The sequence below is a fragment of the Brassica oleracea genome, chromosome C7, assembly GCF_000695525.1.
Source record: "Brassica oleracea var. oleracea cultivar TO1000 chromosome C7, BOL, whole genome shotgun sequence".
In the NCBI taxonomy this organism is placed as follows: domain Eukaryota; kingdom Viridiplantae; phylum Streptophyta; class Magnoliopsida; order Brassicales; family Brassicaceae; genus Brassica; species Brassica oleracea.
Genome location: NC_027754.1, coordinates 12,616,721 through 12,630,558, shown reverse-complemented (window position 1 = coordinate 12,630,558; position 13,838 = coordinate 12,616,721). Strand labels below are relative to the sequence as shown.

The 13,838-nt window shown below is 32.4% G+C and overlaps 2 protein-coding genes across 4 annotated transcripts; both read right to left on the bottom strand.

Annotated features, from left to right (window-relative positions):
• Nucleotides 1–4,026: 4,026 nt before the first annotated feature.
• LOC106301796 (protein LIKE COV 1-like) lies at nt 4,027–5,860 on the bottom strand. Of its 3 annotated transcripts, none has more exons than XM_013738272.1 (7): nt 5,570–5,860; nt 5,260–5,312; nt 5,067–5,176; nt 4,798–4,965; nt 4,606–4,703; nt 4,400–4,526; nt 4,027–4,334 (listed from the first exon to the last, which is right to left on the bottom strand). In XM_013738272.1, the coding sequence occupies exons 1-7, from the start codon at nt 5,699–5,701 to the stop codon at nt 4,261–4,263; spliced, it is 762 nt and encodes a 253-aa protein (XP_013593726.1). In that variant the 5' UTR covers nt 5,702–5,860; the 3' UTR covers nt 4,027–4,260. The 3 variants fall into 3 exon arrangements, with proteins under 3 accessions (XP_013593726.1, XP_013593725.1, XP_013593727.1); XM_013738271.1 differs by having other exon boundaries at nt 4,027–4,312; XM_013738273.1 differs by having other exon boundaries at nt 4,027–4,312; nt 5,578–5,860.
• A 4,860-nt stretch (nt 5,861–10,720) lies between these two features.
• LOC106304778 (rho guanine nucleotide exchange factor 8) lies at nt 10,721–13,412 on the bottom strand. Its single transcript, XM_013741170.1, has 7 exons — nt 13,013–13,412; nt 12,795–12,911; nt 12,540–12,694; nt 12,385–12,459; nt 11,945–12,217; nt 11,413–11,733; nt 10,721–11,323 (listed from the first exon to the last, which is right to left on the bottom strand). The coding sequence occupies exons 1-7, from the start codon at nt 13,263–13,265 to the stop codon at nt 10,952–10,954; spliced, it is 1,566 nt and encodes a 521-aa protein (XP_013596624.1). The 5' UTR covers nt 13,266–13,412; the 3' UTR covers nt 10,721–10,951.
• Nucleotides 13,413–13,838: the final 426 nt, after the last annotated feature.

Genomic DNA, 13,838 nt, shown 5'->3' with positions numbered 1-13,838 from the left:
TTCCCCTTCATTTCCTATGTCACCATTTAGACCCTTAATATCAATACTAACATTAATAATATATGTAAAAATATTTTAATTTTTGTATATCGATTCTATTAAAAGAGAAGTCACAACATCATTTCATGTGTGATATTTTAAGTTGGACCATTTTTTTATAAGTTTATCAAATATACATAACTTCATTATAATATCTTTTAATATCTTTATTTTTATTTAAATTAAAATAAATATTTATTTAAGAAAATTCTAACAAAATCTTTTAAAATATTTTCAAAATCATTAAAATATATTTCCGAAAATTTATTAATTTTAATTTTAGTTATCATAAAATATAATAAGAAATTTAAATTTAATTTAACTTTGATTTATAAACCAAATTTAAATTATATAAAATATATTCATGATATTGACAATTTCAAATTATTAGTTTTCACAGATTCAGTTTACAAAGATTTTTAAAACATTTTTTTGGAAGCAATATCCATTTCTATTTAAATTTTGAAATAAAGATCAATTTATCTATTTTATTAAAATAGAAGTGACAACTTCATTCCATGTATGATATTTTAAATTGGACCATTTCTTAGAAAGTTTATCAATTGTACATAACTCATTATAATATCTTGTCTTTTTTATTTAAAATAAACAAATATTTATTTAAGAAAATTCTAACAAAATCGAACAAATTTTAGTTTTACTTCATATTTGATGTTATTTTTCAAATTTACCTTTAAATTATTATCATTTTTTCATAAATATGTTACATTTATAATTAAAAGAAACAATTAACCCTTGCAAAACATTTATAAATGTATAAGAATTATTTACAGAAGTTTATAACTCAAAACAATGATTAAATCATAAGTTCAAAAGTTAGGATATCTTTATTTATTTTTTGGAAATGCTTTCAAATTAGGTGTATCTCAAGCAATTTCTCAAATAAGAATTTTACTACAAAATTATTTTGCAAGTACAAATATTATAGTTTTAAAAAATGTTGGGAAAACTGATTTTTAGGCCAAAAAAATGATAACTATGTCCTATTAGGCAAAAGTCTTTTTTGTATCACTTTTTCCTCTAGTACCCTTTAGTATTTTCCAAAATAAATCAAATAAATAGTTTTACAAACAAAAAAAAAAATCAAAAACAGTAATTACTGATGAAAAAACTATATCAACTTATTGATAATTTTCCTAGTTCTAGAAATGTTTAAATAATAATTTCATATTTTGTTCTACAAAAAGTAGAATGTCATATTTTGTTCTACAAAAAGTAGAATTGACATTCTACAAAGTAGAAAATGTAATCCACATTTTTCATTGAATCTAATATGTTTATAATACATGATCTACGTAAATAATAGTAATATAAAAATATTTAGAAAACACATTCCGCGCTTAACCTATCGTTCTAAAATCTGTAAAATCTGGAATCTACACATTGCTATTAGTCTAAAACTAGTAGAAAACGATTTCAAACATGTTTATTGTGTTCTACATATAGTAGAATACAAATTCTATGGATAAAGATAATCAGTTCCAAAAATATGGGAAGATAATATTTGAAAATATTATGTTTCCTTATATTTATTAAATCGATTTAAAAAAAAAATCGTGATTTATAAAATAAAATTTTAAATTAAAAAATTAAAACACTGATTTGGAAACTTCTTCTCACGCCATCTTCTTCTCCCCTTTGTTCTTCAAGGAGAAGAGAAAAATGGGTTTGATTGATTAGAAATCGAGTTTTAAGAGTTCAACTCGTGTTTGTTTGGTTCAAATCAAGTGGGAATCAAACCAGATTTAACCAATGAAAACCAGGAAATCGATTTGGAAGACTTACCTAGACACGGGATCGATCGATCCCAAAGACGCGACCAATCGATCGAAGTGGGATCGAGCTTCTGCGACCGACTGACCTGGGCTTGGCCGATCAATATATGTTCCGCATATTTTCGTTGACTGGATATATTTATCAGAATCGACCGGTTCAGATCAAACGCTTTCTTATGGGATCTATCGATCCCTTTGAGAAAAAAAAACTTCAAACTTTAGGTTTTTTTGGGGGGATTTTTAATATTTTTTGTAATTATTTTAGTTAAAAATTATATTTTAATATTTAACCATTGTTTTATTAATTGTAATTTCGAATTTTTAACTGAAATTAAGGATAATATTGCCATTTTGAAAATATTTAGAGTAATAGGACATAAAGTATATGAAATTAGCCTAATAGGACATAGTTATCATTTTTTGGCCTAAAAAAACAATTTTCCCAAAAAAGTTTTGTTGTTTTTAATAGTATCCCAAAAAATTATTCTCTATTATATAGGTTCAATTTAATTTAATTTCCATATAAATTCCAAATTTTAGAAATGAAACATACAATTATGTAAAATAGTATTGTTACATAATAATTTTTACAAAATAATTTTTTTTTACAAACTACGAAAATGTATGTAAAATAGTATTGTTACATAATAAAATTATATAAATTAGAATATTTTAGTATAGAAAGAATAAAACCATCACGGTTGTGCGGGTTAAGATCTAGTTAATGTTTAAAATTTACCCAGTTGTCTACGAGAGCCGTCTACACGTATTATTCGCCCGTTGACAAAAACAAAAAAAAACATTATTCGCCCAAACTATATAAATCCACATAAAGCACTATACATTATAACATAAGAAAAACCGTGCGGGTTAAAATCTAGTTAATGTTTAAAATTTACCTAGTTGTCCACGTAGACTGCATAACAACTGTCTAAATGTATTATGCCCAAACTATATAAATCCACATAAAGCATCGTACAATATAACATAAGAACAATACAAATGATTACCAGCCATCTGGACCATATTTTAGAACACTGTAAGAAATTAATAACGAATGTTAAGATTGATCACAACTAAGAAGCTTTTGATAGAAAACTTTTTTAGCTATTTCTTCACCCGTGTGAGCTTGATATCACAAAACGCTAAGATCTTATTGTTTAAATTCCAACCCTCGTCAATATAATGAGCAGTCAAGCAAGTGTATCCCATTACCGTGCTACGAGCTGTCCAAAGATCTGATGTAAAACAAACTCGACTTTTGAGCTTTGCAAAAAATCTTTTGAGCTTTTCTTTCTCCATCTCATATCTTCTAAAGACATCGGCAGCAGCAGTCTGTCGACATATGTGCACAACTTTCGGGTTCAAATATCTATCTCTTGCCCTAACCTTCTCGTACTCGACATACCGAAATGGCAAATCATGATAGATAATCATCTCACTAGTAATTTCGCGATCTACTTTGTGATCATACTTCCTTTCACCATTTCATCCATAGGGTTCATTGGAGAGATTTCTAAATGTCATTTCAAAGCTGATGTTCCATTCCTAACTTCTACTACTAACTCCTTACTACAATAGATGCAACGACCTCTCTTCTTTCCATCTGACCCTACACCTATCGCTATGTATTCTTTCCAAACATCAGCCTTTAAACGTTTGTTAGACTGAAATATCGTTTGTGTTGAACCTGGTTGTAGAGTCTCTTGAGTTTCACTGTGGGCTGCTTGAGGTTCAGCTTCATCCTCCTCTCTGTCCTCATCCATTTGCTCATTTATAGCCTCGAGTTGTGCAAGTGTGTTAAGTGACTGCGAATCCATCTACACAAAACAGTAAAGTTACTGCTCATATCGGTATCATATGCCAGTAAAGTTAAAGAATCAATCATATAAATTCCAACATCTAACCTCGTTGAGAGAGAGAGACTACTTCAACAAACGACTACGTTTAATTTGTTTTAGTCTGCGGGTAACGTGGGTACCCAGTTATCCTATTAGGTTTACCTAAATTGATATATACTCTAAAATTAATAACCCATAATAAACCCATCTATTTATTTTAGGGTAAAAAACCCAGCCCAATACTTATGGATTTGGGTAAACCCATCATAACGTCCCTAGATAGAAGGAACACCGAGTCCATGAGAAGCTTTTAAAGGAAATAAATATATTTTACAGCTAACTTAGAGGTGTAGCAGAATCTAGTATATAGACGGAAACAGTGTTAGCACAAATAGACTCGGTATCAAGAAGAGAACACTAATGCTTTCTAATGCTTGAACATCAAATGTGAAATTAACTGAATCCAAAAGGAGAAGACATGAAGAAAAAAATAGAATTGAGAATCTGTTTGTTTTCTGCAAAGGACTAATCTTCAGTTTCTTTCAACTCTACTACTTCTACTTCTTTCTGAAGGCGATCTGATATCAAGTGTTGACAGAACTTGCGGCATTGACATTCCTCCTGACACTACGATCTCTGCAGATAAATAATTCACACCCTAAAGATCAGAGCATAACACTTGTCAACGTTTTAATGATGAAATCAAACTGATCATTTCCTTACCTATGCCTTCCCTAACTGAGAGATTTGGTCTGATCACATCCTTTGTGCTTACAAGGAACACATCCCCGATGTAAAGGTGATTTGTCGGAACATATACACAGCAAAGTTCCTCTTCATCCGAGTAAGTCTGCAAGGATTTCAAAGTTTTGTTTAGACCTGATCTTTCCCAGAAAGAAAAGGTTAAGTAAGAGTTTCTTGTAACAGACCTGGAGAACAAGGGTGGATGTGATGAACCCGATCGCGTATTCACCAATACGTGGATGTCTTATAATGGCGACTTCTTTGAAAGCCTGTGTGTTTTGATCTGGAATAGAATCAAATGGTTAGACAAAGTCATATATATATATATATATAATGAAGACTCCACCAAAACAGAGAGAGATTTAAGGGAAAGACACCTGGTGAAATGGCAGTACTGATTTGCTTGGAGGCATTGTAGATGTGGCGAACAAAAGGCATGCGCTTGATAAACCACTCTCCCAAATTAAGAACCGAAGTCCCCAACCATGACGACATGAACACTCCAACCAAGAAGATAAATGTAATGGATGTGATAAACCCAAGTCCTGGAAAGCAAATTCATACATTTATCTTCAAATTGTAAGTAGAGAGCTATATGATTTTGGTTTTTGATTGTCGTAGTTAGAGTTAGACAGAAGAAGGTGACCAAAAATGTTAATGCCGAGGTGAGCATATATAGGGGAGAAGAAGCCATCAACGAAATGAATAAACCACCACGTGACATAGAAAGTGATGGCCATGGGGAGCAAGATAACACTGCAGGAAGCAACAAAAGGCACTTTGCTTGCTTAGACGAAAAATAGAAACTAAATCCTGAAGAAAAGAGGTTACTAACTAACCATCCAGTCATGAACTTCTTGGATGCCCAGCTTCTTATCAACTTGTAAAACGTCTAAAACATCAATCAAACAATTCTCAGTTAGACACAGCAGATTAACAAAGGGAGCTTCACTAGATCATAGTTTCTTGAAATCTTTATCTGTTCGAAGCCTAAGCTAACTTTCGAAATCTCAGCAACCATAATCTACAGTCTCGAACTCGCAATTGACCTTTTACGAGAATATTCCCAACCAAATTTGATAGAAACATGAGCAATTTCGCGATCGAAACTCTAAATCGCAGAACAAACATATAAAATGATGCTATAACCTCCTGACCAGCGTTGTGAGAAGAGGAAGAAGAGGAGGGTTTAGGTGTAGCATCGTTGTCGTCTTCGCCGACAGGAATCAGGAGCTCCCGATCTCGGTTAGCCATGACGATCCCGGGTTTCGCGTCTCCCATAAACAGTGAAGCAGTAGAGCGAAGGGAGATCAACAATGGAGGGAGGAGGAATAGTCAAAGCTTCAAAGAGGAACAAAATCCCTAATCTCTGATTCGGCGCTCAGAGAGAGAGAGAGAGAGATTATCTGTTTCCAGTCTGTTTCGGAAATTTGTTCTTAACCTTTTTTTTTATTTTTATTTTTTCAACATATATAATTTCTCTAATCATTTTAATTCATTATTATTCGAAAACGATTAGCTAACTGCCAAATACCTATATAACATTATTTTATTATTGTAATAACCAGAACTATAACCTTCAGATTTTATAAATAAATAATTTGTGGAGCCGTCATCATTTCAGAAATACAATTAACTTTGGAGAATTTTAGCCAGGAAAATGAGATAAATCTAAATGACTTAGAAATAAAGAGAATCTTAGCGTATATAGTTTTCTTTTATTTTTGATGATTTTGTAAGAATTACTATAGAAAAAACATTTAAATTTTACTATAGAAATGAATCTGAGTGTGTATAGAAAGAAATGGCGGCACATCTTTGACTATTGTCATCTATTTCATATGAAATTGGGCAATTCTTTAAATATGCATTTTAAATTTGTCACAAAAATAGATTTTAAAAACTAAAATAACTAAAATAGCATTTTTTATTTTGAATTTTTTTTTTTAATTTTTAAAATTTAAAATCCTATCCCCAAAACCTTACTACTCAGCTCTAAACCCTAAACTCTAAATTCTAAATCATTAACCCTAAATCTTAAACCCTAAACCCCACCCATTAACTCTAAACCCTAATGTCTAGATTAATTAACCCTAGAGATATAAGTGTATATTTACTTATTTTGATAAAACATTTAAATCTATTTTGGTTATTTTTATTTTTATGGTCTATATTTGTGACAACTTTTTTTTTAGGTCTATATCCTAGGGAAATTTCTCTGTGAAATTCCATTCCCTGCTTAATTTTGCCTAATACCTTTCCACATTTTTTTTTTGCCAACTAGTATTTTATTGAACATAGTTATTTACAACATAAAAGCTCAAAAAGAAAGGACATCCGGACCCAACATACAAGCCCAACGGCTTATAATAAAAGAAGACTCAACAACGGCCCAATTAAAACCCAAGCCCAAAGGACACGTCAAACCTCAGCAACATGTCAAAACACAGACACACAAAGGACACGTGCTGGAACCTTCACTGCCTTCACCGACTCGAGGATCGACGCCAGAAACCAACTGACTGTCCACCGAAACCTACAGAGCCATAACCACAATCAAAGAAATCCACAACAGTTTTAACAACATACACCATCATCGCTTGATTTACGTCTTCAGAGAGCGTCAATCGACCAATCGAGATCTCATCCAAAAGACATCAAGCCACCAAACACACAAAAATCTATTCATCACACAGATCGGAAACTTGCAGGGAACTTACGACGCCATGCAACTATAGCCAAGACGAACTCCTCTTCCGATGAAGGAGTTCCAATCAAAAGTCGTTGTTGATCCAATCGAAGCTGGAATCAATTGGAAAAGAGAAGGCACAAACAAGAGGAGACCCAACAGAATCCGGTACAACTCGGAGCTAAACCGCCCTCAAACACCAGAGTGAATTTAAATGGAGCCATAAGCCGGCGGTCCAACACCGAAGAGGAAGGCGTGGGCCCCGGAGTCAAAAGCTGGTCGTCTACCAGAGGGTAGATGCGAAACTAAAACGTAAGCCGGCCATACAACGCTGTCAAAAGCATCGACGCCAGAGAAGAACCCAAACATCTCGGGTCAAGATCGCCGGAGAAAAAACCGGCACGAAACGGTCAAAATAAACATAGATCTACACAAACTACACTGAAATTAAAGACTAAGAAGCAGACCGGACCGATACTGTGGCTCGGAGAGCCAGCATTGCCGGCCGAAAACTGAATCTGGCGGTGTTTAAGCTAGAGTGAAGAAAAAACTCTTTGTGGAATATCTTTATGATACCCTTCCACTTTGTAATGTTTACTCCAACCTTTGATTTATAATTTATTGGACATAAATTAGAAAATCCCTAAATTTCTTAATTTGATCATCTTTAGACCATCTTCAAGAATTTTTTTTTGAATAAAGAAAATCAGAGTTTATTCTTGGTAAATCTGAATTCTAATAAAAGTAGTAGATTTTTCCTTAAAATTTTCATCATCTCAATCGCTTTTTCCTAAGAGAGTATTTGAAGAAAGTAGTTTATACTTTCATGATGGATGAAGCTAATGAAATTAAACCCAATCGAAACTCATTTCAAATTGTTATCAGTCAAGCATAGAGACAAGTGCACTGATACTGAGAGCATCTCCATTGCTCAGATTCTCCATGAATATATAATAATTTCTAAATATAAAAATAATTAAAAGACATGATAAAGAATGGAGAAAAAGTGCTAACCTAAGAACTTTTCAAATATCTTTCAGAACTCTAATAACATATTAACATATGTCACTCAACTGCTGAATCAATTACATTGTATAATTATAAAATTAATATATTTTGTTTTTTAAGAACTATTTCAGGTTTTGAGAGATAGAACTGCTCTGAGACAATTCCTCGTTACTCTGTGGTCGGTAGCACTATGCCGGGCACCATGTATGTGATGGTAGAGACTATGAAATAATTAGGCTATCTTTTCCGCAAAAGTGTAGAAGCTTCATGAACTTCTAAGTTCTAAGCTTCATGAATTAGGCCATAGATATTTTGTTTGCCAAGCTATGTCCATGAACCATGATTAATACCATAACAATATATGTATTAAGTTAATAAAATAAACAAGAGAACCAATGTTTAACTGAATACTTCTTTATTTACTTTTTACTTACTTTATTGCAAGATTACAAGAAGTCCTTAATATATCAGAAAGAAAGATCTAGATCCTAATCAGATAAAAATAAAAGAAATAATGATCAAGAAAATTCTAAATTATTTACGCGCGCGGGCAAATATCAAAAGAACCTCTTGCAAATATCATAAAGAACACAATTGGATACTTTGTGTGTTATCCAATATTATCGGACTAGCTAATAATCTACGCATTGCACGGAATGTGATTATTAGTTTCATTATTTTTAATAAAAACATATTAAATCTGTTTAATTTGGATATCGGTTCGATTTTAAGTTATTTTTTTTAATCTCCTAAAATATAAATATTATTTTAAATTAATATTATTTTGGTTTATTCGGTTAGAATGTTTGATTTTTTAGTTTATAGGTAAAAACCAAAAAATTAATATTATTTGTTTATTTTCATGTTACGAATTTTAGATAGTCGTCATGTCGAACCAATGGTTTCATATCATAGTTTGTAAACAGATAATAGTTCAAGAAAAAAAAATTATTAAGACAAATCATTTCACTACAATTTGGTCGGTAGTGAAAGAAACAGTAGTGGAAGCTCTCTTAGGCCAGTGGTTTGACTAAGGGTTCATTAATGCTTTTACACCAAGAGGTCTGGGGTTCAAACCCCAGAAAATGCAAATTATGCAGATTATGGAGAAAAATGGTTACAAGAGGTCTTCAGCATGGTGCATGGTGCATGGCGTATCATCGAACATGGATCTCATAGGACGGCTCGGAGTGATACAGGCAGACGTGTATTCTCATATGATGGTAGAATTGTCGGCCGTAAAATCATCTATGTAATAATTCTTATCGTTATAATAGCGTAATTAATCAAACGTTAAAAAAAAGTGAAGCAATAAAAAAAATATTTCAACATCCAAAAAAAAAATAGATACTTCAGTGGTAAATACTTAGTTACAAGGTGCTCACATCAAGGTGCACATGTATGTGTATGTAAAAGTATATAAAAATAATTGACAAATATATAAAGATATTGTTAATTAATATTAAATGATATTTTTGTTCAAAATAATACATGAAAGTTAAAATTAAAATTAATTAAAAATTAAAAAGGCCTTGACATTAGTGAATTTTTTTCATATAAAGAAAAATAAACTGTATCCGTAAATAGAGGTGGGCACAAATCGAATATCTGGGTATTTGGAGGCATTCATGTCGATTCAATCTTTAGCTACCTGGATAGTCGGTGACTCTGATATCCGAAATGATTTAGAATTTTAAAGAATATCCGATTTGATCCGTAAATAAAATGAAAATTTTAAAATAATTCAAAATTTAATAATAAAATTTTATTATAAAAATAAAATTTTATTTAACTTTTTAAATTTTAATACCTAATGTAATAAATTTAATTCATAAAAATATTGTAAAACTTATATAAACTATAATATATATAACATATATATATATATATATATATATATATATATATAATTCTGTACATATATGTATATATATGCATATAACAAATCAAATTAGATATTCGTTCCTAAAAATATTGGTATTTGTGATTTGTTTTTTTATATTGTATTTTAGTATTTGATTTGCTTCGTAGAGTTACGGATATCCATATTTTTTGTTCAAATCAAAACGGATAACAAATCAAATCAAAATTTATAAATAGTTTGCCCAACTTTATCCGTAAACAATAAAAATAATATATATATATATATATAGTTTAGCTTTTGATACTTTATTTGTTTTGATTCGAACCGAAAAATCCAAAGCTTTATTGGAACCATGCATGTGAGTTTTGGTTCGACTAGTGACTGTTCTAGAAACAAGAGGAATAAATAGAAAAGAAACGTAAAGGAATAAAATTGCAGGAATGAAAAGGAATGGTTGTTCCTTCTCAAATTTAACAAGGAATACTTTTGTTCTTTATTTCTCTACAAAAAAAAAGAATGGTAGGGAATGAGAATAAAAAATTATTCTTTCTGAATGGTGATATTTTTTATGAACGTTAGGGAATGTATATGAGTTTTATATTAGAAAGATACAAAGTATATAGTATAAACACATTTATGAATATAATGTGAACGCGTTAGCATACTTATTATCAAATCATTATGAAACTGCCACGTGTGTATTATAGTGTGAATGCATTTATTACAACGCTTCTCATTTAATATATAAGGGATATTATCAGATTTTGGAAGACAAAAACAACAAAGGCAACATTTAAAGATTCTGCATCAAACATGTACAATTGAAATATAACTATCTTCTTTTCAAGAGTTTAACCCCTTAAGCTAAAGACTTCTCTATCCGAGGAAGACTGCCGGAAGGAAAGGGTGTAAATAATTCATTTGCTACTTTTATGTTCTTTGTAAATGTATCACACGTGGATTTTCATGATCAATGTCTAGCTTTGGGACTTCTAAAACCATTCAAATTCTCCAAGTAGGAGAATTTTTTCGGCGTAAGACCTGGGGATTTAGTAGGTTTATCGCTGCTTTTGGAACTATTGTCACTCCAGCCCATGAAATCCAACAAGGTCTTAGAGTAGCGTGGGTCAAGCTTCTCGGTTTCTTCTCCCGAGTTGGAAGATCCCGCTGACTCTGAATCCGTTTCCGTTGTTCTCCCACCATCTGATGCTTCTTCAGCCAATAAAGTTTCCTTTAGTGTCAAAGAATCTGTGTAAAGAACATCTTCTATCCTCGACATCACCGTGTAAGCCAAGCTCTCAAGTATCCTCGAGTAACTCTCCAACACCGCTTGTCCAACGTCCTTAACCAAACAAATAGTTTATATTATCTTTTGTTTCTTGTCACCTAAGTCATCTACATTGATAATTATTACATTGGATTTGCATTTACCTTGTTAAACTGAATCTTGGAGATGTCAAGGGAAGATTGAGGAAGACCGGGAAATTTCTGTTTGAGTAAGACCAAAATGGTCTCTGCTCTCTCTTCAAACAGTTCTCTTTTCTCCAAGCTAACTGCTGATCCCCAAGAAGATTTGCTGTCCTTCACATGAAGCTTCCTCTTCCATATCACAACAGATGCCTCAATCTTATTCTTCAAATCCAACACTTTGTGCTCTGTTGACATGTCCAACATTGACAAAAACTGCTCTGGATCAAACCATTCCTCTGTTATGCTCTTGTAGATCGAGTCCCCAAGGCTAGCTCTTCCGTTCTGTCAACAGAAACCAACCTTAAAAGCCAAATATAAAACAACAATGGGAGAAATGAAAAATAATATGCAGAGTATATATAGAAATTACAAGATTATGTTAATATCTTTTACTGAATACCCTAGTTGTAAACTACTGTATAAATATGGTGTAATCTCGTTCTAATAGTATTACTCAGTCATCACTTTCATATAATATCAATGATTTATTTACCTTTGGGAGAGAGTCGATGTAGCTCTCGGGTATTGCCATTTCGGAGAGAACTTGAGCATTAATGGCCATTGCAGCTTTTTGGACCTGTGTGACTGAATCTTTCTGGAAGTAAAGCATTCTCCTAGCCGGTTCAGATAAACCGCCTGGAGGTACTTTCACCGGAGGAAGCCACCATTTGTCGTTTGACCTAGCATTACTTGCTTGTTTCCCTTCTTCTGAATCTCTCGACACGTAATAAAACTCATTGTGTCCTTTGAAATTGTCAAGTGTATCCTGAACATGTTTTCATCACCATTAATTCATCATACCATTTATGTCTGATTATCAACGGTAAAATATAGTACAAATTTTAGAATTCCTGTATTATTTTTCAAAAGTTCTTAGGGTTTGTTGCTATAGAAAATAAGTTTAAACTCGGTTACACAAATGGAAACACTTACGATGAGCATGGCGTCGAGTTTTCTCAAGGCTGGGATGTTCATGAGAAGATCACCTCTTTGTCTTGTCACCATAATCTACATAAAATCATTAAAACGTTATTAATCTATCTAACAAGGTAGAAATTATATATTTTTTCCTTTGGTAAGATCCAAACCTCGGTGCAAACTCCATCTTTACTCGTTTGCTGAGAAGGAACAAACTCGACGATGTGATCGGTCACAGACAACAACCAATCGATCTCTTTCTTCCACCTCGCTTGTCTATCTTGCGGCATCGGTTGTAGCTTTGTTTGTTCTCCGAATATAGACGCTGAAAATAGATTGTACCATCATCAGAATACACATAAATCAACAAAATACACCAATATTTACTTGCTTCGAACGAGGAAAGTTAAAAGAAAAAGATGTACCAGCAAGATTTGTGATGGCGTTGGAAAGAGCCAGAGCAGAAGATACACCTTTTCCGCCACCGGACATATCTTCTCCAAGAAGTAATTTCGCAAACCTGTCCTTCAACATCTCCGTATCTGCAATATTTTATGTCATTATTAGGGTTTCTCAAAGAAACAATTTCACTCAGCCAACTTGATTAACAAGTTATATATTGAGGAAAAGAAAAAAAATCCACCTGCTTGTTGTCTATCAGGTCGTTTTCCTGGCCGGTTAAGAGGAGAAATCATCGGAGGGATGCTCTCAACGGGGCTTTCTGACAAGCTATCGGAGTTTTGGCTTTCAGGCGTGTTGGATTCGACAAGATGTGAATCTCCGTTCTCTATAACAATTGTTTGAGGTTGTTGATGTTTTTTCGATGATGATTCAAACATTCTTTTGAAATTGAATGACTTGGAAGCGCTTAGTCCTCGTTCCAACGCTGCAACCATGGTACGACAACGCTCGCTTGTTTTCTTGCCTCGCAAGTTAAACACCTTTATGCCTTTAAAATCCAGCTGATCCAAAGATGATACAACTTTTACAGACGTACTGACGGGTCGTTATTACAAACATATAACAAACCAAAAATCTCTCTATTTTGGTTTTGAAATGGAACAAATTTATTAAAAACAAACGTTTCTCTTGGATTTAAGGATTAAAAACATTCCAAATAAGAAATTAGTAAATCAAAATTTAGGATGTTAGCTTTTTTTAGGATCTGTTTTCTTTTCTTTCGTGTTAGAAATAAATTGATGGTTTGAGGTAAGAGTGGCGATCCATGAAGCACGGAAAAGACAATAAAACTCCGCAACTGATTCAACATCCTCATGGGAGATGGAGACCTACCACTCATCAAATAGAGTATTTAGTTGTCTTCCAATTTTTTTTTAACCTTAATCACTATTCAAATTAGTGTCAATTAGAATTTTGATTGAAGCACATATGCCTTGAGTTTACTAAGCTAAAAAGTCTCTGTGGAAATGCAAATGAAAAAAATAAGCTTAAATATTTATTTTTGGGAA